Here is a 24,761-nt window from a genome sequence, read left to right on the forward strand (position 1 = left end):
CCGCCGCCGCCGCCGCCTCCTTCCTTCTTCCTCCTCCTCCTCCTCCTCTGTCTCCGCAGTGAGGTCACGGGTGGGCGGCGCGTCAGCGGCTTCTGCTCATCTGTCGGGGGCAGCCCGGCTGTGAGGTATGGACGGTGAAGCGGGGGAAAGGACGCTCGCTTCCCTCGGAGGAAGGTGAGGCCGGCCGGCGGGACCCTCGGTGAGGAGGAGAAGCGGGACGGGACGGGGGGTTGGGCGTGGGGGGGGCCAGAAGACGAGGGTGTATGTATGGGGGGGGGCGCCGTGTTTATACTGAGGCAATGGGGGGAGAGAAAGGGATGGTCCCAGAGAGGAAGGGTGATGGGGGAGGGGAATGGAGTGGGGTTAGCCGAGAGCAGTTGCAGGGTGTGTACGTGTGTAGGGATGCGGGGCGTTTGTGTGTGTATTGCAAAGGGGGTGCCGGGGGGGGGAAGAAAGGCTCGCCTTCTGTCCGGATGGGGGATGGGAAATAGGCTTCCTTTTTGGAGGTGGTGGGGGTGCGGGTGGGGGTAATTATTACTTAGTGAGTGTTGTGTGTGTGTCGGGGAAGGATCGCCTGCACGATGGGAATAGGACTAACAACCTCCCTCCCCCCCCCAAAAAAAAAGATAGGAGAGGGGAAGGATTTCCTTAAACATTTTATTTATTTAATGCAACAAACTAGACGAATATGCACGAGTGGGGTGGGTGGAGGGAGGTTGTTCTGGAGAGCAACGTCGGCCTGGGAAGGTGTCGGGCCGGGGGGTTGGGGGAGGACAGAGAGAAGGGGAGAAAAGGCTGGAGGGGGAGGAGGTTAAAATCTGAGGGCGTCTTTGGAGAGACTCTTTGCAGACTCTCCGCCCCACACGGCCTAACCTTCCCTCTCCCCCCCCCCCTCTCTCTGCTAGCTAGACTTAACCTTCCTCGCCGCCTGTCGGGGGAGGAGCGTCTGCAGCAGCAGGTTAAGTCTGATGCCAGAAGGGAAAGGAGTTTAGTTCAGGGCAGGGCAGGGAAATTCCACGAGAAGACGAGGAGGAGTTGGAGTTGGGGTTCTGGGGCTGGAGGTGTGGATGGAGATTCCTAGTAGAAGGCGGTCGGAGGAACCGGGGGCGGGAGCCGGGGGCCGGGTCAGCAGCAGCAGCTTCTACCAGGAATGATTCAGCGCAGGATGTCGTGGGGGGCTGGGGGGTGGAGGGCCGCTTTTGTCGGGGCCACAGACCGGGGTTTGCAAGCAAAGGCACACTCGCATTGGCTGTGGGAGTGTTAAGTCATTGGTTTAGGATGTTTCATGAGAACAGAAGTGTTTGTCGACAAGGAGTTTCCAGGCTATAAGGTACTGAGTAAGTGGCTTTCAAAGATTTCCCAGCTGCAGGGAACCATTTCCACACAGACTGACTTGTCTGCTGAGGAACCCCTTGCTCATCTGCTCTGGAATGCCTGCATATTGCAGAGGATTATGGGAAATGTTCTAGGGCAGGGGTAGGCAACCTAAGGCCCATGGGCTGGATGCGGCCCAAACGCCTTCTCAGTCTGGTCTGCAGACAGTCCGGGAATTAGTGTGTTTTTACATGAGTAGAATGTGTCCTTTTATTTAAAATGCATCTCTGGGTTATTTGTGGGGCCTGCCTGGTGTTTTTACATGAATAGAATGTGTCCTTTCATTTAAAATACATCTCTGGGTTATTTGTGGGGTATAGGAATTCGTTCATTTCCCCCCCCCCCAAAAAAAAATATAGTCCGGCCCACCACATGGTCTGAGGGACTGTGGACCTGCCCACAGCTGGAAAAGGTTGCTGGCCCCTGTTCTAGGGTGTGCACACTGTTGGTGCAATCTGGTGGGCCTCCCCGTTGCTCAGTGTAAACTAAAAAGAGAGGATCTTAGAATAGACAAAATCTTCAGTAGGTCCAGTTTGCAGAGGCAGGGTGGTGGAAAGTACTGAGTGAGCTTTCAAGGAAGCTTGTTTACCATCTTCCCATTGAGGACGCCCTTATACCTTTCTAAGGAATCCTCTGAAGCAGTTTAAAAATGAGTGCCACGGAGGCCTTTTCCGCAGTGGCTCCCTGTTTGTGGAATGTTCTCAGGGAGGTTCGCCTGGCACCTTCATTATACACCTTTAGGCACCAGATGAAACCGTTCCTCTTCAACCAGGCTTTGAGCTGACTAACATCCTATATCATTTTAAACGTGTTTGTGTTCTTGTTTTGTTTTTATTATGTATATTGCGTTTTTATCTTGTATTTTTATTCTGTGCACTGCCCTGAGATCTACGGATGAAGGGTGGTATGCAAATTTAAATAATAATAATAGTAATACAGGTATTTATATATTTGAGTGTTTCTTCAGGAGGTGGCTTACTGTGGATGGGTGTATAAGAGAATTATTGCAAAAAGACGTTGGGAGAAGAAATTCTGTGAGATTTTGTATGTCTTTGGGAGGGTAGAGTAAAGGGAATCTTAGGTGGATATTAGTAAGGTTAATGGTTCTTTGTGACATCTTGAATGATTTTTAGGAGAAAGTCTTTCTGTGGATTTTTTTTAATAGGACTAGGTTTGGATGGAGTGTGGTAATTTGACAAAAACTTACTCTGGGAAGTGGGAAGCTCTGATTGTCTTTGGGGTAAAATAAACCATGTAATTGTGGTATGTGTGTTGAAGTCTGGAGAAGGACAATTTTGAAAGCATATACATTTAGTCATGGGAGAAGTGAGCTGATTTACATGGTAGATTTTTGAAACAAGTGATGAGTGAGGAACTCCTGTGCTAAATGTGTCCCACCCCCCAACCCCCACAAAAAATGCTGAGTATTAACCAGAAACTAGAAGGGAAGGATATAGGCAGTTCATGCATTGAAAGGTAAAGTGCATTGTTTTTTTAAAAAAATACATTATGTTTGGAGTTGCTTTATCTGAAGCAACAGTAGTGTTGTCATTCTTTATTATTGCATGAGAAACAGAAGTTCCAAATGTAAAATGTATATGGTTGCAGTGCAAGTATTTGTGTTTTATATACCAGTTTCAAAAGGCTAAAGGGAACTTTGATTTTCCTAGGACTGTCTTCTGCTGTAGATCCTGAATTTATCAAGTATGAGAGAGTTCTCCTTTTTTCAATTCTACAAATTCCAAGAGTATTTTTTTTACTTAAACATGCAATAATTTGTTTCCAGACAATTATTGTTTTCTCATCACCCCTGTATTTCTAAATAGCCTGTATTGTGTAGATTCACTGTGTGATGAAAAGGTAATTGAGAGGAGTTAGTTCCTGGTGCTGGGGGTTGGAGACAGCAGAGATAACAAATATGTGAATTGGGAGGGGGTGAGAAATGCACTATGAAAAGAGAGAGAGAGATTTATGGGGAAATGTTGGAGAATTCTGAGATCAAGAAATAGCAATTGGGGCAAGAGGAGAAGAGAACAAAGCTGGTGGGAGAGAAACTAACACTTGCTTCTCCTGCGTCAACCTGGGAAACCTAAGGCCCGGGGGCCGGATGCAGCCCAATCGCCTTCTCAATCCAGCCCGTGGACGGTCCGGGAATCAGCGTGTTTTTACATGAGTAGAATGTGTGCTTTTATTTAAAATGCATCTCTGGGTTATTTGTGGGGCATAGAAATTTGTTCATCCCCCCCCCATATAGTCCAGCCCACCACATGGTCTGAGGGACAGTGGATCGGCCCACGACTGAAAAAGATTGCTGACCCCTGCCCTACGTTGTTCCATTCCCCTTCTAAATAGGTTATGGGGTAAATACTGAGTGGAATGTGAGTAAAGCGAACAGAATATGTAGGGGAGGAGAGGAGAAGTCAAGTGGAATGTTTGCTTTGCTTACATTCTGCCTAGCTAACTTCAGGACCTGTATTATATGCAGGACAGTCTGTCATTTCATAATATGTCTAAACAGTTGATACCAGTACATTAAAATGGAGGGAGTGAATAAGATATTAGGAGTGCACATGTCTGTATTGTTGAATATGCACAGGTGAATAAATGGGGAACAGGGAGAAGAAATACAAAGATGTGTACTGGAAGAAAACATGCCTCCTTCCCCCACAAGTAGGGCTAGGCAGCTTTTGGAAATCCTGAGCCGTTTAAGGCTTTATAGGTCAAAACCAGCACTTTGAATTGGGCCTGGGAACTAATCAGCAGTCAGGATGTGATATGCTCAAACCATCCTGCCCCAGTGAGCAACATGGCCACCAATTTCTGCACTAGTTGAAGTTTCTGAACTGTCTTCAGAGGCAGCCCTATGTATAACACATTACAGTAATCTAACCTAGAGGTTACCAGAGCATAGACAACAGTGGTTAGATAGAGGTGCAGATAGGAGTGCAGCTGGACCACCTGCCAAAGCTGATAGAAGGACTCTACACCACTGAGGCCACCTGAGCCTCAAGTGACAGTAAAGGATCCAGAAGTACCTCAAACTGCATACCTGCTACTTCTGAGGCAATGCAACCCCTTCAAGAGCAGGCAACCTCTCATCCACCCAGTCTAGGGAACTCCCCAAGATCTGGATTGAGCTTCAGTTTGTTGGCTGTCATCCAGTCCATTACTGAGGCAAGATTTTGAGAGATCATGGATTTCTTGTGAATAGTTTTGGTTCTAAAGGAAAATATGCATAGCAACCTCTTTTATTTGACTATTCTTAAGTGTCTGAAAGTAATGCCCAGAATATTTTAACAAGATAAAGCTTTTCACTGATCAAAATATGTTAGTTCAGGAAACACTATTGCTGTGTTAAGTGTGCATATTTAGAATATATGAATTTAATTTGAAACTGTTCAATTGTTTTGGTACATTTCTGATTATAAAATACCTGTCTGTTTTTCTACCCCCCATTCAGATTTTGTGAAAGGATGAACCCAAGAAATCAATTTTGCTGATGGCTGGGAGCTTATTTTCATTACTCGCAATGGTCGCCTTTATACATATAGTTACAACCAGCAATCTAAGATCAGCTTCCAGTCGAGTGTTTATTGGTGAATTAACACTGAGATTGATGGAACTGGAAAACTTTGTTGGACAGTAAATCCAAAACCTTGTCTATGATAGTGTGAATAACAAGATTTGATACACAAAGCTCCAGTCCCTCTAACTTATAGAAGTGTAGGTTTGAAAGCAGCGCATCTCAGACTGTGAGAACTTCCATGTTCTGATGGAAGAGCCTGTAGACATTGAAATCTCCTTCAAAGCTTAACTTTGTACTAAATCACAGTTTTCTATTGGATCAAAATCACTGGATCAGTTTCAAGACCAGTGGCTTAAAGATTTGAGGAAAACCTTTTTATATGTGCATTGGGTTGTTCGTTTTATATTTTGTAAATTAGAGAAAAAATATTTTTGAATGACATATTTCTAGGCGATTCCTTAGCTTCAAAGGCTGTGATTTTAAATGCAAAGTGTTGAACTTTGCATTTTCCTACTTTGGTGTCTTATTTAATTAAAAGCAGCCATACTGGTTGAGCAGCTGAGACAACCAGGAATTGAGATTTGAAAGACCTGCCAGTGATCAAACCTCAGAGTCATCTATCTAAAGTTTAGCTATGGAAGCTCCACAGACAAACTTTCCCCATGGTTGTCAGTCAAAGCAAAAGGGGACTGCAGCAGAAGAAGAGGACAGTCCTCCAGCAAAAAAAGCGATGACAGAAATGCATGTAAAACAAATACAAACTGTGGCAAATAAATTGTCAACAATAAAGAAGGAGCATTTGGATGAATGTGAAGAAAACTTTATGGAGGACAGAGAGGAAGATGCCAAACCAAACACTGCAGCAGCATCTGAGTCCTTGAACTTAAATCCAGGGCTGAAACATACACTGGCACAATTCCACTTAAGTAGCCAGAGTTCGCTGGGAGGACCAGCAGCATTTTCTGCTCGCCATTCTCAAGAAAGCACGTCTTCTGTCTTTGTACCTCTCCCATCGCCCCAGATCCTTCCTGGTCCACTGCTTGTTCCTTCCGACAGCTCTACAGAGTTGACACAGACTATATTGGAAGGGGAGTCTATATCTTGTTTTAACGTTGGAGGGGAAAAGAGACTTTGCCTGCCTCAAGTCTTGAATTCTGTGCTCCGTGAATTTTCTTTACAGCAAATTAACACAGTGTGCGATGAACTTTACATCTATTGTTCCAGGTGCACTTCAGACCAGCTTCATATCTTAAAGGTTTTGGGAATCCTTCCGTTTAATGCCCCGTCTTGTGGGCTTATCACACTGACTGATGCTCAGAGACTATGCAATGCATTGCTGCGCCCTCGCACTTTCCCTCAAAATGGCAGCCTGCTTCACGCGAAGAATTCACTGGCCCAGCTAAAAGAGACAGGTGGTGCCTTTGAAGTAGAGCATGAATGCTTGGGAAAGTGTCAGGGTTTATTTGCTCCACAGTTTTATCTTCAGCCAGATTCGCCATGTATCCAATGTTTAGAGTGCTATTCAATGTTTTCTCCCCAAACATTTGTGATGCATTCTCATCGATCTCCTGACAAGAGGACCTGCCACTGGGGCTTTGAATCAGCTAAATGGCATTGCTATCTTCATATTAACAAAAAATATTTAGGCAAGCCAGAAGAGAAAAATATGAAACGTCTCTTGGAAGAAATGAAAGAAAAATTCAGCATGAAAAATCAGAAAATAATACAGGCTAAAGTAAGTTTATTTATGGTTGTAAAATATTTGCATTTAATTAACATTTAAACTTGCATTACAGTGGTACAAACACTTCGGGTTACAGACTCCACTAACCTGGAAGTAGTACCTCGGGTTAAGAACTTTGTCCCAGGATGAGAACAGAAATTGCGTGGTGGTGGCACGGCAGCAGCAGGAGGTATGTCAGGTTAAGAACAGTTTCAGGTTAAGAATGGAACTCCAGAACGAATTAAGTTCGTAACCAGAGGCACCACTGTAAAAGTAATTCTAAATATGTGTTTCCTAAATGTAAATTGGACCCTTTAAATTTTTGAAAAACTTAAGTTGTTATCAGGAAGTGTTATCATGGCAAATACAACAATAACACTTCAGTGTTTTTAAACCCAGGGATATTAGATAAGCTAACAAGTTTGGAATTTTACTTCTTGCTTCCTAACTGACTTAAGTGCATGGAACATCAATTAACATTGATGTACAGACTTGCCTGTTTGATTTTACTTCACACACATGCATGCATGCTTGTTATAAATATTTTGGCACCAGGCAATGATAAATGTAACCACGGAGCACTGTCAATTCTACAAAATATGAGTTACTGTCTTTTTCATTAGGTGTTATATGTTGTAAACTGTTCCACAGTTAAATATGGCTAAAGAAAACACTCATATTTTCTGCCTTCTAAATAGAAAAATGTTGTTTGTTTCAATTCAGCGATGTGCACACCTGGATAAATTTTATATATAAGTAGCCTTTAGGAGTTTTTCCATTGTCCGTACTATATACTGTGTCTTTCATAACACATCAAAGAAACCACAAATGCACAAACATACAAAGTTGCCTTGCATCATCTGCCTTGACTGACAGAGGTTCCCCAATGTTTCAGCCTTTTCCTAGCATGTGTTGCTTGATTTCATCTAAGCTGGCTTGGAAATAGTATGAATTGAACTTGAGACCTTCTACATGCAAATTGTGAGCTCTATCACTGAACTATGGTCCCGCTCCAAAAACTCAGCAAAGCTTATTTTGATGGGTGGAGGTTGTCAGAAACTGAGAGCAAGCAAGAAGCATTAAGAGATTGTTTTTTAAGCCAGCATAGATGAGAGGATGGGAAATATGGGCTGGCAGTGGCTCTCCATGGTTCAGGCAAGGGTCTCTGACAGCCCTACCTGGAGATATGGGGGATTGAACTTGGGACCCTCTGCATGCAAAGCAGATGCTCTACCACTGAGCGATGGCCTTTATTGATAGTGACTCAGGATCATCCAGGGAAAAACCCTGCAGAGATGTTGCCAGACAGAGCAGATGGTAATGGGCTAAAAGAGTCAGTAGTTTTAATTTGGTTATAAGGCATCTTCATATGTTTACGTGGCCCCATCTGATGAAGGCAGCAAGCCTCATCCACAAAGTGTGATGTGGTCATTTCAAAATGCAGTTTGGGCATATCTGTAGCCATTTCAGCTTCATGCTTATGTGCCTAAGAATTCTCGAGAGGAGGCATTAAGATGGGTAGTAGCAAGCTGTTCCTTCATGGAGAGCAATTGCTATACTGGTGGTTGCACATATATTGAACTTTCCATATCTGTAAATTTCAAATGTCCATGATATGTGCCAAAAGAAAACTCTGAAATGAAATAAACACACACTTTCCCCCCTGTTATGCTTGATGGGAAAGCAGGAGGTGGGAACTCAGAATTCATAACTAGCAAAAGCTTAACTGGCAACAAATGAAACAGCACTAACTTACTCCATCTAAAAGACCAGGTTTTCTAGAGGCGAAACCTAGGAGAGCGGGGAAAGCTAATCACTACCCTTTCCATTTATTGCTTTTCCAATAGTCATAGTAAATAGAAAAAAGTTGTAGGATTTTGGTGGATCAAATTCTGTTCATGGATGAGTATATAAATCAGTTCATTTAGTCATAGGCTAGCCTCTTCATTTTTCTTATGCTGTCTGCCTGTTGGGAGAAGTGGAGGACAAGTAAAATAAAGTAGCGAGAAGTACAGTTCATGTGAGGTTTTGCCTAGAGGTGTTGTCTCAGCTATGAATTGTCCATTGACTAGCAATAATACAGCTCTAAATGAATGTTGGACCACAGATGGGTGATTGGGAGCTTACTTGTTTAGTTCTAGGTACACAGGCCAAGAAGATACTGAACTTGTTATGGCAACAGAAACCCTAAATTTCCCAGCTTAATCAGGTTTATATGATCATTAATGATGTAGCAAGTGTGTTGCTATTCATTAAATGACAACACAGCTTAAGGTATGGTAACTCTAATTAGGCAATATTTTGGCTTACCTGAAAAGAAAATGATTGATACATTGTGTCTCAAGGCTTATAAACAACCTCATTATCGTTTTGTTGCATTATTGCAATATGGCTAATGAAGGGCTATGTATTACCAAAATATTGTGCTGCATTTACATATTGCTGTATAAATACAGATGACCTTTCCATGAGCCTTCACAATATGAGTTTTAATGAGTGATTTGTGCGAGAGGGAGAATTTAAATAAGGACACGACGACTGCTATGAAGACTATGGTTTTGTTGATGTGACAATGTGAGACTCCTCATACTTAATAGGTCTGGGCTGTCTTGTGGATAGAATATTAAATTAGTTTCAGGGAATTATATTCTCATCTCATCTTACGTGTAGAATAGTGCTTGTTTGGTAATGGGTGATTACCTAAAATATGGAAGAAGCGTAGAGCTAAGGACCTCTCTATCAGTATTCTACACTCAACACAATTCCTTAAAATAACACGCATGTTCACCTACCTACCTACCTTCCTCCCTTCCTGCTGGAGGTGGGGTGTTAGCATGTTTGTAGTCAACTATGCATTTGCATGAAGAAACAGAAGGGACCACACTGATCTTAATGTGTATTGAACATACTTCTGAACATCATTCCAAATCCCTTTTCTTTCCCTAGTGGGAGGAAAGAAATATTATTATTATTATTATTATTATTATTATTATTATTATTATTATTTATACCCCACCCATCATATATATAATCTGGTTACATCTGAGTTGGGTTGATTCCCCCTCTTTATTTCTAGAGGAACTATTGCTGTTGGGTTTGGGCAAGTTATCTGTAAAACGCAAGACAATTAACATCCCAGGAGTAATTGTGCATCTGGGTAAGAATGATACAACTATATCCTCTCCTTTAGCTTAACAGAATGTAAAATACTACTTAAAGCTTTTATAAGGAAAATTTATATGCGTGAGAATAGGAACATCCTTATCCAGCATTAACAGAAATTCTAGAAACACTCTGCTGCTTCAGCAGTGCTTCTAACACTTCTGAGATGTGAAAAGCAAAGTAGCAAAAGAATAGTTAAGATGCAGTGATTCTGGGGATATTCACATTTTGATGAGGGGGAAAAGGGGGGGTGGAGGAGGGGTAGAGGAATGCCCTTCTGCTAATATGAACTACACCTAACTGGCTTTGGCTGACACCCCCCTCCCCCCGACTCTAAATATATTCTAAGTGCTGAAAATGCAAGAATCAGAGAAGTAGTGCTGCATAAGAATTACTCAGGAGGGTAGGGGGAAATTCAAGACTTGCCTTTATTTAAAAAAATGTTACTGTTGAAACTTTTAGTCCAATCCTTTTAAAAACATAATGGGTGGTAGATTTTTATTTGACTCTCATAATATGTTTGCATATGTCAGAACAGGTTTTTAATTAATTAAGATTTGGGGAAGGTTGAAAAGAGAATTACCGTAAGTACAGTATCCCAAGCCATAGTGCAAGGTGTTGTTGCCTTCAAGTGCAGAGTTGTTAAAAGGATTGGCATTATCTATGGAGCTGAGATGTTCCATCATTTTTTAGTAACCTCATGATGGATGTCGTGTCCTCCTTGTGACACAATTTTGGAGAAACAGATGTTTTTGGAGGCAAGTTCTTATGATTGGGGACTCCAGCTTTTTTAGTTCCTCTGGTGTACATATACATCTCCATGTGTCTTGTGAAAATAGTACTTTGTCTCCTCTGCATAAAGCATATGAAATGACTCTTCATGGCTTAGCACATACATGAAATGTGCAAAGGAAAAAAAAAAGATCTGCCTACAGATGCATGTACTTTGATACGCTGAAACAGATTTGCCCTAGGGAGGATCCCTGTCTTGAAGTTTCACCATCTGTGATCTAAACACAAACATACTAAAACTCTGTTTCTGTTCTCTGCTTCTCAGTTTCACTATGAATGCTCCCTGCAAAGTTGGTTCTTGGAACATATTTGCTTTTTAATTTCACAGTATAACTGAGTGATGAGTAGTGAGTAGCCAAAGCACACGCTGGCTTTCAGGTATTCTCAGAAGTGGTTTTTAAGAACTCAGATTTATGTTTCGTTAGCTGGGATAGAACAACGAGAAAGCAAGGTCATGGGCTAATGGTAAAACTGAATTAATTCTATATCTTTGAAATTCTCACTCTTAGCAATTTGTAGTTATCACACATGTTGAGATGCTATTTCATATGCAGTAGTGCTTTCCATTTAGGCTTTTTGTCCCAATTGAAGTGGCCCAATTTATCCCAATACAACACTTTTCCTACAGAAGAAACATTGTTTCATGTATATGTGTGGAACACGGTTTGAAGTGGTAAAGCCACGTGGCTTTTGCAGACAAGACTTCTGCCAGCTCCTCCTTGTTACTTTTTTCTATAAAAATCTAGCTGATTAATTTGCTTTCTGATTAAAAGAGGCTGAAGCCAGTAACTACAGGGCTTCCTGATCTGAGATTTTTCAGTTGTTATTCTATGGGTGCTACTTCACTGGGGGAAGAACAACATTGTTTGTACATTCTCCGCAGTCATGTCCTATATTTGCTGAACCTTCAGAAATGAAAGTTGAAATTCTCAAGCTGTCATATTTGAAATAAGTATTTTATCTGGCCGTGGAAACCCCTAGCTCCTTTCCCATCTTTATCCATTATGAAGGTTTCATACTGATATACATTGTTATGACAATGGTATTAAGAACCTTTAATTTAAAATCCCACATGCTGCCATTGACACTAGTATGGGAGCATCGTCCAGAGCAGGGTCCTGTGTGTGGCATAGTATATTTATTGTAGTAAAAAAGCTGGAAGATGACCAGTTTTCAAGAAAGCTGCTAATTCTTTCATATGTAATTGGAATGGGGAAAACTGAGGTAATCTTGCTTTTCTACTGTTGCTTCTGTTTTGTTGCCTTGTAATTTCTCCTGCCTAATTTGATTACATTGGAGAAATAATTGTAAAGCAGTACCTCCAGATCATAACTCTAACAACTGGAATGTTGTATCATAAAACATAAATGTTGATTTTTTTTTTCCTCCTCAGGCAGATTCTCAGTATAACCTAGAATTTCAACAATGGTATCCAGTTGTAAAGCAGGAAGCAGATTCCGTTAATCAGCCGCACTCATTCATGCATCCGAGGTAACATCCTTTTGTCACGAATATAAGCAGTGGATGTACAACTTGAAGTTTAGTTGTGTTGCTGCCAGTTGAAAGTTTAGAGGTGTTGTCCATATTTTGCGTAAGGATAAGTGAACGTTCTAGAGTTTGGTCACATATATAACACATGTCTTAAGAAATAATTATAGGCCTCCTCAGCCAGGGATGTGGAGGCTGTGATTCCCCATATATTGTTGGATTCTATCTCCCTTCAGAATCATAAGTATCTTGGCTCAATTACAGAATTTGTAATCCAAAAGCATATGGAGGGCCAGATATACCCCATTTCTGCTCTAGACGAATCTAGAGCTGAACTTTGGTATTATGGGCCACTTCTTCCACAGCAGTTTCTACTCTCTTTTTTCTCCTTTTGGTACACTCACTGCAGTTGCTGTTATTACAACTCTTGATTTCTGAGCTTTTGTGCAAGAGTGATATTGTGCAAGAGCACAAAACTGAGCTTTTGTGCAAGAGTGATATTTACCTGACTTGTATAAGTTTTGTGCAATATTCATATAGGTCTTGTGCAAAAGCACCTTATTAACAAACATATATTAATAGAGCCCAGTGCATGTACTGCAGTTACAGACTCCCAAGGTAATCTGTCACATGTGCTCTGTGGCATTCCTGAGAGAACAGTTCTTTTGCACCAGGCTGCTGACATTTATTTGTGACTTCAGCATGTGGCAATTGATGGAAATGGTCATACTCAATTGTGAAGTTTGAGCCGCCAGAAACAAAACAGCTAGCTAGTGTGATCAGGTAAGGAGAAAATGAAAGTAGGGTGTGGCAATAGAGGCCACCCACCCCAATGTCACCTCATGGGACAAACAGTCCAACCCCCCAAAATTTGTTAATGACCTTCCATATCCAGCTGTTTTTTATGTATTGCATTTTCCACATTAAGGTAAAATCCAGATTAAATGCAAAGAATTAATAATAATCAGCTGGCATTTTGGTGATGTCTTATGAGTACGGTGAAAAACATCTGTGTCTGAGCAGCACTGATTCTGCAATAAACTGTCTGGGACTACCTTAATTCTTTTCTTCCAGGGACTTAAACCAGCTGCTAAGAGAAGACCTGCTTGAACACTAAGATGCATATGTAGGGAAAATTACTACATAGTTGCTTGAGTGACTGAAGTTGACTACCTTGGGATATGGGCCTTTTAAGCTTTGTGAAGTGAATGTTGAAAGGAGGAGGCTCAGGAAGTGGATTCTTTGTTCCTTGCTCCTTACATCTTTTGGGACCAGACCAGTGCAAGTGTAACAGCACTTTCACTGTGCTCTTGGAACCTGTTGTGGCTCCTGGCTCTTCTATCCCAGCTCTTCAGCCCTTCAGTTGCCTGCACCTTTTGCTTTAGAGCTTTCTCTTTACTATGCTGTGAACTTACCCCTTGAAGTTCTACATGCAATCCAGTTCTGCCCAATTTACATTATTCTCCAAGCTGAGCTCTTCCCACTTACCTGCAAGGTTGATTACCCTGCTGTAGTTGACACAGATTTCTCTGTTGCCTCTCTCTTAGACTTGCCTGCATATACAATTTAGGCTAATGTAAAGCTGGATGTGTTACAGCAGCAAGTACCTATGTGGTTAGGAAGCAGATTCATAAAGCGGATGGCGGCTAGGGGTAATTTGTATCAGCCTGTCAAGTAGCTGCTTTTCTCAGGCTAGATTTGGTCCAGAGGTAATTGGGCATATATTGTAGCAATTTCAATCTATATTCAAAAGTTGTTTTAAGAGCAAACATTAAATTGCTGCATGGGAGACTCCACTTGGGCTGTATAGTTGTCCGTCAGTGTCACAAATTAAACGCAGATGTCTTTCAACCATGTGAAGAGTTGGCACGCTTCACAGCTCATTGAAACCATGGGAAGCTCTGCTCTGCTGATGACATGTCTGTATAATGCTGATGTAGCAGTTGAATTATCACATGCACCGTTCCTCAGCTAATTTCACAGAGCACATTGCTTCACTATGGTCACATATCTACCAGCTAAACAGATTCCCTCTATCCACCCGTCCCAAGTACCAGTATACGTAATAGCTTTCAAAATGTATCTACCTTCCATCCCCCAAAGAGATTTTCTTAAAAACATTTTTTTATTGCACATTATTTTTTCACATTTCTACAGCATAACCCAAATGCAAAAACAGGAAAATGGAAGAGAAAACATTAAAACAAGCTCAGTCAGTACAGTATGAAGCTGTTAATCTTAGGGTCATGGGTTCAAGCCCCATGTTGGAGAAAAGATTCCTGCATTGCAGGGTCTTGGGCTAGATGACCCTCATATTCCCTTCCAACTATGCAATTCTATGATTCTGTGACTAAAATTTGCTTAGTTAATTGTGTTCTTTGCATCTTCCTTTTCTAAACAGTGTGTAGTTTATATTGGGAATAAAATATTATTTAAACTGCATAGAAAATAAGAGTAGTTGAGGCTGCAATGCTGCACTTTTGAATGTATGCTTTTAGGATTTATTTGCTGCTGTTAGTGTTCAAAGCACTTCCATGTACACAGGATTGTCACAGTAGTGTACAAGAACCTGCAAAACACAGTGGTGGTGTTATCACTTTCTATATTGCAAATTTTGGAGGGTGGGACGGATGTGATGAATAGAGGCTTGTACTAGGTTATATGAAGGGTCATCTGTTACAGTATGAGATTACCTGAACTCTTTATTATTCATCAGTGGCCCTCATTTGAGGGTTACACCACTTCCTGAAGTTCAGTGGATAGTGACGTGGGAGAAGGCCATATTTAGCATGCTCTCCTTAGAGGCTTTCTCCTGGTGTCAGCTCTGATGTCTGGGCAAATACAAATGCCAAGCACTGAAAGGACATTCCAGCATGTTCTGTAACTGGCTTTAGGTTGTTGTTTTTATGCTGCACATCTTTTATGCTTGCTACACATAGAATTTCCCCCCACTTTCCACTTGAGAATTATTTTATTAGTTTCATCTCCATGAATTGTCTGCCACCGTGGGAATCTTATACTAAAGTGTGGTCTTTCTTTAAATGTATTAAGACTGTCTGCGAAGCTGATGACAGAGCTCTTTAGCTGCTGCGGTACAGCTTCTTTACACTTTATACTTTTCCTATATGTGCCTCCAGTTCAGTCTGAGAACACAGGCATTTATTACCTGCTTGCAGGTGCAGTTTTTTGGAGCAGAAACACTGGTGCAGCCATTCCCACATAAGAAACTATGCTGTTCTCATGTAAATAAGTGAAAACTTAAAATGGTAGGGTGCCTTTGTTAGTTAATAAGGGAAGGAACTGGTTTTACTAGGAATTAATCTGCTCTGTCTTTAAACTAACTCACAGCTGTAACCCTGCTGATATTCATCTGTGGGAAAAGCGAAGTTGCTCCATTACTATAATGTGGTTTATTTATGCAATGTGAGTGGCATCTTCTGCACAATTTGAGCACTCATAGTTTTTGTATAATATACAGTTAAATCTATGTGATAAAGCAATAGCCTTAAAGCATTATACAAATTTTCAAGAGTGAAGAGTTGAAAAGGTGAGGTACTGTAGTAATACACAAAAACTAAAACTTTCTCTTTATTCATCCTTGCCAATGAGACATTCATATCTCATGATAGCAACTAGTTGATTTGTTTTATAGCTTGCTTTCCTTAGTTGATTTGTTTTTTATCCTGTTACACTAAATAATGAATATGCATAACTGCTTTAAAACAGATTTCCATTTTAAATCTGTTCTGGCGTAACCAAAGCCAAATTAATTCATGTTCCCAGGTTTTAAAACCTAAGATGTAATAATAGTTCATGCTTTGTTCAAAATCAGTTGATTTAAATTTTATTAATTGTGCGGGGTTTTTTTTGTTTTTGTTTCCAGCTACTACTTCTATATGTGTGATAAAATGGTTGCTCCCAATGTGTCCCTTACCTCTTCTGTGCCACAATGTAAAGAAGCTACTAAAACAGCAGAGAAGATTTCAGAGGTAATTAAATCTCTACCGGGACAGTCAGTGAAGCAACACAGCGGTGGCAAACGTAAAAAAGCCATTTTCTTTCAGGATCTTTCTCTTGAAGTACAAGAGAAAGTTGATTTGAAACTTAGTACAGAAGTATGTGCTAATTCAGGTGAGTAGGAAAACGAAACATCTTTCTGTACACTTGCATCTTGTAACGTTCAGCTGCTTTCCAGTGTCGCATTTCAACAATCATTACTTTTCCAACCTTTTTGATTCCTATAGAGCGTCCTGTATCCATTAAACCTTCAAGCAGAAGGAAAGCTGAACAGATGTCTTCCAAAGTGACTACAGAAGACGTGGTAGAAGTAATCAGCAGTGCACAAACTTCATCTCAGACTCTTCCACGTGATATCGGCTGTGATGATGACAAAGGGAAAATGATGGAAGATGTAATGAAAACCTATATAAAACAGCAAGAAAAGCTACATACAATTTTGCAAAAGAAGCAACATCTTCAGATGGTATGGCATGTATTTGATTTAGCTTTGTTCTGTCTTCCGAAACCGTGTTGCATAACTTTTTGTAGTGGTTTTAAATCTTGATTACTGTGAAGTGTTAACTACAATAATAGGATCATACAAGGTAAAGCTCCTCATTTCAAGTCACATTAACTTAATATGCTATAAACTAATATAATCCTGAAATTGCTGACTTGGCTGCCAAACCTCAGGTGTTACTGGAATAATCTATAGAGTCTAAAGTCACCACCTGGATATGCTTTTTTATTATTGTATGCAAAAATGCCATGACTACATAATTATAAATTCTTATATTGTAGACTGTGTCTCTGCACTGAAGGAAGCGCTCTGGAAATATTCTGTCCAGGGGTTCCTTACACAAAATGCAAAGGATTAGAAGTCTGGAATGGCCACTAAGAATTGCCTATAGGGAATTAAGTAGGGAGTTCTACAACACTGATTGCCACACCTCCCCTTTTTTATCGCTAGGCCACAAATCACTGGCAACAACTAGCATATGCTCCTGTAAATTGATATTGGTGATTAATTTTGTGGATTAAATTACAAGAATGATTTAACCACCACCAGTACAATTTTGACTTGAATGTGGGAGAAAGGATATCATTTAGTATATACAAAAATCTATCTGAAGCTGTATGGGACAATCCTTCATCATTCCATATAGTACTCTGCTGCTATAGAATGGGGCTGCTATAGATCTGGTTCCAGACAAATCCTGGATCCTGAACTGAACCAAGTTTGATTTGACCTGATTCAAGATTTATCTAAAGTGGACTGAGGCAGCTCCAGATCACCTCAGGTCAGGTCTACCTGGAGCAAACTATAGATATCAAAGGGGTGGAGGGTGGGAGAAGGAGATTATGGAGACATTGGCTCTTTCTTACCACTACCAATCACATGTTTAATTAGGGTTTTAAATCCTAATTTTTGATTAGGGGCTGTGCAAGTTACCTCATTGCATTTGGGACCCGGACTGGGGCCTGATCAAGTTTTCTGAATTAGGAGTGCCTTGCTGAAGCCTATTGTTTAACACTTGGCTCCAGTATTGTGCAGAAAAAGTGAATCAAGTAGAATTTAGGTGTTTACACAATCTTATGCTTATGTGTAACATTAGCATGTTAAATAAGCATGAAATTCACTCTGCTGCAAAGGATTAAGAGCTTAATTAGTGTGATTATCTTTGTACCAGCTCTCTGCCAGCTTTTCTATTTACTTGTGCTATGAAACCTTAACACAAGAGCTCTTCTGTGGTTTGAGTGTCTATTAATGACTCTTGCTTGCATTGTTTGAAGGTGTTAAGTATTTCTAGATTGGTGTACACTGCCCTTTGACAGTGTGAGACTTCACTCAGATAAGAGTAAATACGATCGGTGTTAAGTTTGAAAGACATATGCTAAACTCCTGATTCTGCAGTGCGCCTTGAGTAAGTAGCAAGAGCTGCCTGTGCATAACAAATGGAGTTATCAAATTGAATCATGTAGCCTGTGAGCCACAGAAGCATAAACAAAGATCTGGGTGCACTGTTGGATACTTCATACCCCCCTTAAACATTCATGTAGTTCAGGGGCCAGCAACCTAAGGCCCATGAACCACAAGCGTCCCACAGGGGTCGTTTAACCGGCCCACGAGCTGCCCCCGAACCGAGCCGCCTGCTTGGTGAGTCCCCGTGCGCTGCGCTAAACCGGTGCAGCGCGGCGCGGGGACTCGCTTCCACAGCGCCGGAAATTGCGACTGCCAACAATCGCGGGCGCGGTCTAGCCCACAAAGGGATCTCTGCTGGAGTGAACCGGCCCAGGTGAGGTAAACCTTGCCGACCCCGATGTAGTAGCTGGCTAGATGTAAATATGCTTGCTAGATTCCATCAGTTAGTGGTGTGTAGTTCCTTCAGGGACATATGTCTCTTCTTGAAGCTGATATAATTTTATTATTTGTATCCTGCCCATCTGACTGGGTTGCCCTAGCCACTCTGGGTGGCTAAATCATAATAAAGCATTCAACATTAAAAAAAACTTTCCCATCCCAATATTTGGTTTCAAAATTGAAGGTAGCTGAAAGAAAATGGCGCTAAATAACATTAGGCTTTGAGAACATTTTAAAGAGTTGGAATGAGAGCACAAAGCGTAGCTGGGTAGTGTCAAGAAAGTAAAAGACGATTGTGAGGAGAGGCTGAGAGAAGCCCAAACGCTACAATTCTGTGATTCCATGCTTTAGCTGAGATTCTAGCATTGCAGGGGATTGAACTAGATGACTCTTGGCATCCCTTCCAACTTTACAATTCTATGAAAACAGCTGTTCCAGTGTTAATGCCGATCATCTTGGGTTTTACAGACATACTGAAAAATAGCTAAAGAAACATTATTGGGTTTTGTAGGCATACTGGAAAATAGTTACAGAAACATATTATTTGTAAATTGGAATGGTCAGACATGAGTTTCTCCAGTGAGGCAATTAAAACAACGGTGCCAAGCTCATTCTTTTTTCAGTATTCCTGTTTCAGGGATTTGAAGGGCTGACTCAGGTTACTCAAATTTTACAGTAACGCTGCTAAACTAGTTTTAGTTCATTAGCTATCAGGTTCACGAGCATGATGTGCAAGCTTGTAATAGGTAACACAGTGCATGTGCAAACTTACTGAAATGGTCTGTATCGATGAACAAATTTTGGTAGGACATAGGACGTTACCGCATACCAAGTCAAGACGGTTGGTCCACCTTGCACAGTATCGCAGCCCTCTAATGAGTTTCCTACAGGAGTGAGTATTTCCCACACTTATCAGGAGATGCTGTGGATTGAAGCTGGAACATTTTGCATGCAAAGTACATGCTTTTCCACTGAGCCTACAGTATGATTTTTGCATACATCAAACTGAATCTAGTTTTTATGGACTGTAGAAGCCAAACATAGTTTTATATATATTTGTAAGAAAAGCTGCTAAGAACATGAAATTTATCTATTCTCTGGTTTCACATAAGTGCCACAAAACCTGAAGTTATATTCCGCATAACAAAAATTACAGTGACCATAGAAGTTTGCAATATAGAAATAAATGCTTTGTGCTTTTGTGGTGTTGCTAACACTGTAATTCTGGTCATTTTCTTCACAGGAAGTAGAAATGTTAAGTAGTTCAAAAGCCATGAAGGAATTAACAGAAGAGCAGCAGAATTTGCAAAAAGAACTTGAATCTTTGCAGACTGAGCATGCTCAAAGAATGCAAGAGTTTTATGTTGAGCAAAGGGACTTGGAGAAGAAGTTAGAGCAGGTAATAAAGCAAAAATGTACCTGCGATTCTAACTTGGAAAAGGACAAAGAAGCAGAATATGCAGCTCAGGTGAGCATAAAACATTAGTTTAACCTGGTTGTTGGAGGTCTTCGCTTGTTATTTACCTATGAAATAGCTGCTGGAGCATAGCAAATAGCAGAGAATACTTTATATTGCAAAGGCATGTAAAACTTGTAACAGATACAGAAATTATGCATTTAAAGCCATAAATAAATACAGTGAGTTTGGGCCAATACATCCACACCCACACACCCTCTATAGACAGTTTTAAAGAAGATAGTTTAATGTATTATTATTAGTAGTATTAGTATTATTAATTTATTTTGCTTGACTTAAATTTTTGATACAAGTTTGGTATGTCCCCTAGATTCTTGTTTAAAAATTATCCTCTCTGATAATAGAATGGGTTTTATTAAGCATTTGGTATAACCACTGGAATCACAAATATCAGCATGCTTTAAAAGACTGGCATGTGTTGAGTATGGTTTATTTTCTGTACCAAGCAGGGCCTGTAAAAGTATTCCTTATATAGTTTTTATGTTAAATTCTTTTTTCAGTTCCAGTCAGTACACTGATCTATTTTTGTGCCTTAGTTCTATTATGGATTAATTTAAGCTTTTTCAGTTTTATTAACTAGGTACAGGTATGTCTCTCTTCCCCTTCTTCCCCAATATATTTTTTATCTTCTTAATAAAGCCCTTATTAGAGATGCTAGTGAGTTGGCTCTAATACAGTCAGCTGACTAATCCAAAAGAGCCATAGTTTTGATATATTTAAGGCAGGGGATTTTATTTTCCCATTGAATTGTGGCTTGAGGCTTGTACCTTTGGGTGTCATGAGTAGTATTCTCTTGAGTGTACTGACTCTCAGATTACAATGAGTTTACAATTCCTCTAGATCTAAGACACCCTTTTTAAAAATAATAATTTTTATTAGTTTTCAATTACAATCCAATAATAGCCTCATTATAACAATACCAATTTATAATACAATTATTAATACCAATCATTCAAATTCCATATTATATAATGTAGATAAAGTGCCCCCCCTGTGTGCTAGATTTGATGATTTTCCATATTTCTGCATGCCAAAATCTTAATTTCCATTACATTCCGGTCATAATAATAATCCCTTATACAACAACTGCAATATTAATAACTTCTTCTAGTGTTGACACATTAAATGATTTATAAAACTACAAGTGAGGAACTTAAACTATATGCTTGTTCTTCCTGTGTATGGCAATTATTCTGTCTGTGGTGTTTCTTCCTGTCCTTGTACGATGTTGTTTTTCTTTACCCTGGTTGTTGCTGCTATCCATCATGCCTTGGCCGGAGCTGATATCTCATTGTTCCAGAAGTTTATCCATAGCTCTGTCCCGTGCGTCATTGCTTTGCAACTTTTTGCAGCTGTAAAAGACACTCTGTCCCAGTAAATAACCTGTTTTCACCATTTTTCCTCTCTGCCTGGGAAGAACTGCAGATGACTCAGTAAAGAACCTTATCAGTTCCTTGGCAGTTCACAGACTCCTTTCAACCTTCCTTCCAACTGAAGATAAATGAGCAATTATACTTCCAATTAAATTAAATTCCAAGTCCTCTTAGTGTTATTCATTTCACTTCATAAATAATAATGGATGGGGAAGAGCCAGCTCTAAGTTTCCATCGTAAACCTTTTGCAAAATAGAGCTTCCTTCCCTTTTCCCTTCTTTTACACACAGTTCCGTTTGATGTTATATTCCATATTTACAATCCAGTTTCTTCCAACCCTGCTTGTACGACTATAATTTCAACTAACATTCAGAGGAGAGTTGCTGAATCATAAATGTAGAGAAGAAAACTTTAAAGAAACCGTAGGCTCCCCCCCCCCCACCGTCTTTTGCACCGAATTAAGTCTTAACTCAAGTTCAAACCTTAAAGTCCTTGCAGTTGGTTAGTTCTGCAGTTTGTGATCTCATCTCTTCTAGTACGCACCTGTACTTTAGTCCAATTAAGCTCTAGTTAACAGGAGAAGCTCTGCTTCTTAATGGTGCTATTTGAGGGTTTTCGGCAGGTGAAATGCTTTTGCACTCAGCGCCTCCCTGCCCCCCTCATTCCATCCCTGGGGGGAATTTGCAAGGAAAATTACCCTCAATCCTTTGCCAACGATCTCCCATTGTCATGGGGGCTGCCTGCATTAAGGCAGAGAGGAACTGGAAACCCAGATCTAAGACATCCTTGGGGCATTAGTTTTGAAGAGGAAATTAGAATGATATCTGACATAGGAATTTCATTATTTTCTTATTTGAATGGGAGTCAAGTCCATACTTCTTCAATTAGGATAATAACAATAATGGATTGTTATCCTAGATCGTATCCTAGAATCATAGCGTTAAAAGAAACCCCAAAGGTTATCGGGCCGAATCCCCCCTCATAAACAAGCTTGCAAATGTTCTTACTAGCCTTGTAGGAGGCAAGGAGCTTGTGTTTCTGTGCTGGTTGAAGAAGGGAAGACCCATATCCCATTGCTGTCATGGAAACACAAGATACTAGGCTAGTGTAAAAAATGTCTTCTGTCAAACGGACCAGCAGAGGAGGATCAGAACCTTAAAAAAAAGTTTCTCATTAAAGGTTATACAGTGTTACCCTGGTTGTCAAACTTAATCCATTCCAGGAGTCTGTTTGACTCCTGGAACCATTCGAAAACCAAGGCGCAGTTTCCTATTGGCTGCAGGAGCTTCCTGCACTCAAATCGAAAGCCGCATCGGACATTCGGTTTCCAAAAAACGTTTGCAAACCGGAACACTCATTTCCAGGTTTGTGGCATTTGGGAGTCGATTTGTTCAACAACCATGATACCACTGTACGTAGTAGAAAAGGTCACAATTTTTCCAGCTCTCCACCACATGGGTAGCTTAAGCAATCTGAACCATGCATGAATTGGCCCTATGTACCACTGATTTTACTTCGAAGTGAGTGCATGTAAGATCCCATCATTAGATTGTAAATCGCTTGTTAGGAACACTTTCTAGTATGCTGGTAGTATGCTTTTAAATTTGTGCTGAAATCATGTAAAATTTATACTAAAGCTTTCCACTAGATGGCTTCTATAGCTCACTAATTCCAGAGAAATCTTGGTCTACATATTTCTGTTTGGTAAACTGGCTTATGTGTGTCATGAGGAATGCATTTCCCAGAGGACAGAATGGCCCGGTTCATAATGTTGAACTCTGGTTTAATGCAAATGAGTAATGTGCTGGTGCATGCTTCTTGAAATTCTCCATTTTGGTCCTACCTCACTTTTGGTCACAACAAACCAGAAGCCTTGACTTCTTGTGACATCTGAACTTGGAACTGTGGTATTTGTCCAAACTAGCCATGACTGGCAGCCAAGGTTAGCTCTTGGTTTACTGCTTCTTTGTTTGGGGGAAACAAACCATGAGCTGGATTCAGGCAACATGAGAAGTCATGACTTTCAGTTTGTTGCTCCCAGTGCGGTCTGCTCCTGCACACATATGCGTGTCTATTTTTGCCTATTGCTAAGTTGTTTTGAAGGAAGGTTAAGATAAAAGTCAAATATAAATAAAAAAATATATGTGACGCTGATCATTATGCACTGAATATTCTGCATATCCTGTTTTGCCACTTGTGCCTCCCCTTTGCTGTCACCCCACCTCTGTGCCTCTCTTAACTGCATTGCATGGTGAGATTTTGCTGGAAATTAGTGCTGTTGGAGGCGAGTTTGGGACTGCCGCTTGGCTTCCACTTTTTGAAGCAGGCACCTCACATTGCCGTGTCAGTGGTCTCGAGTGTGTACATACCTTACTTAATGTTGTTTCAGAAACAACTGCATGGTTTCTAGAGTTGTATGGATGGGGATACATTAAGAAGTTTTTAAACCTTTTCTCTCCTTTTAAAAAAATTCAGCTGGCAGAGCTAAGGCAGAGGCTGGATCACGCTGAGGCCGATCGACAGGAGCTTCAAGATGAACTGAGACAGGAACGAGAAGCGAGGCAAAAGTTAGAGATGATGATCAAGGAATTAAAACTTCAGATTCAGAAGTCTTCAAAAAACGGCAAAGGGAAATGAAAGTGCCAACAAGAATGTATCTGCACTTTCTCAGCAGGGCTAATAAGTGACCTGCCAAGGGGAAGTCAAGCCATGGATCAGTGAAGGTATTGGGACAATCATGGGGAACTTTTCCTATGTGAGCAGAGCATCAATGGAGTAGGAGTTGTTGCAATTCCCAATCATTTCAATGACGTTTTGCACAAGACAAGTTCCCAGTAGATTGTATCCAATTTATGCATATAAATCTGTAAAGATAAACCTTTGTAAAACTTCCACACTGACAAAATCTGTATTTATGTTGGTTTCTTCTTCTTTTTTTTAATGGTTATGAGCAGTGTTGAAACCACTGGTTGTATCCAGCACTGCTATTCTGCTCGCAAAGCAGACTTCCACTTGCACAGTGGAACTTCCTCTTCTCTTCTCCCCTATAACCCCCTGCACATCCTCAAATCAGCTCTTGTAGGTTGGGGAAGCTTCCAGAGCAGATTTTGGGGGACATGCAAGGAAAAGAAGAGGAAGCATTGGATGCAACCCGTAGTGTTTTACACTCCTCAGTGTAACTTGATTTTACTTTATTCTTTATTAAATAACTTTATTTTATGTTTCGAGGGCTCCGTATACTTTTTACTGAATGCAACTTTGGTTTCTTTCAAAATATGCAGGATTCGCATATTTGCTTTCTATTGCATGCGGTTCATTTTCATAAAATGGTTTTTATAGTTCCAAGAATCTACAGCAGAAAGAAGGGGTTGTAGAGAATTTGCTGCCATGCATTGCTCTAGCCTGATTATTTCATTTTGATTATTAAAGCTGGATTGAGAACTGCTAACTGGTAATTATTCAACAGCAAACATTTTTCAAAATGC

The 24,761-nt window shown here is 40.6% G+C and overlaps 1 protein-coding gene across 3 annotated transcripts; it reads left to right on the forward strand.

Annotated features, from left to right (window-relative positions):
* On the forward strand, positions 1–24,476 carry SKIL (SKI like proto-oncogene). 3 transcript variants are annotated; one of them, XM_033150633.1, is made up of 7 exons: positions 1–199; positions 4,835–6,635; positions 11,971–12,068; positions 15,949–16,196; positions 16,310–16,548; positions 19,670–19,894; positions 23,752–24,476. In XM_033150633.1, exons 2-7 carry the CDS (start codon positions 5,535–5,537, stop codon positions 23,911–23,913), a joined length of 2,073 nt encoding a protein of 690 aa, XP_033006524.1. In that variant the 5' UTR covers positions 1–199; positions 4,835–5,534; the 3' UTR covers positions 23,914–24,476. The 3 variants fall into 3 exon arrangements, with proteins under 3 accessions (XP_033006524.1, XP_033006523.1, XP_033006525.1); XM_033150632.1 differs by having other exon boundaries at positions 1–174; XM_033150634.1 differs by having other exon boundaries at positions 2–125.
* Positions 24,477–24,761: the final 285 nt, after the last annotated feature.

The sequence above is a fragment of the Lacerta agilis genome, chromosome 5 (genome assembly GCF_009819535.1).
Source record: "Lacerta agilis isolate rLacAgi1 chromosome 5, rLacAgi1.pri, whole genome shotgun sequence".
Lineage (NCBI taxonomy): Eukaryota > Metazoa > Chordata > Lepidosauria > Squamata > Lacertidae > Lacerta > Lacerta agilis.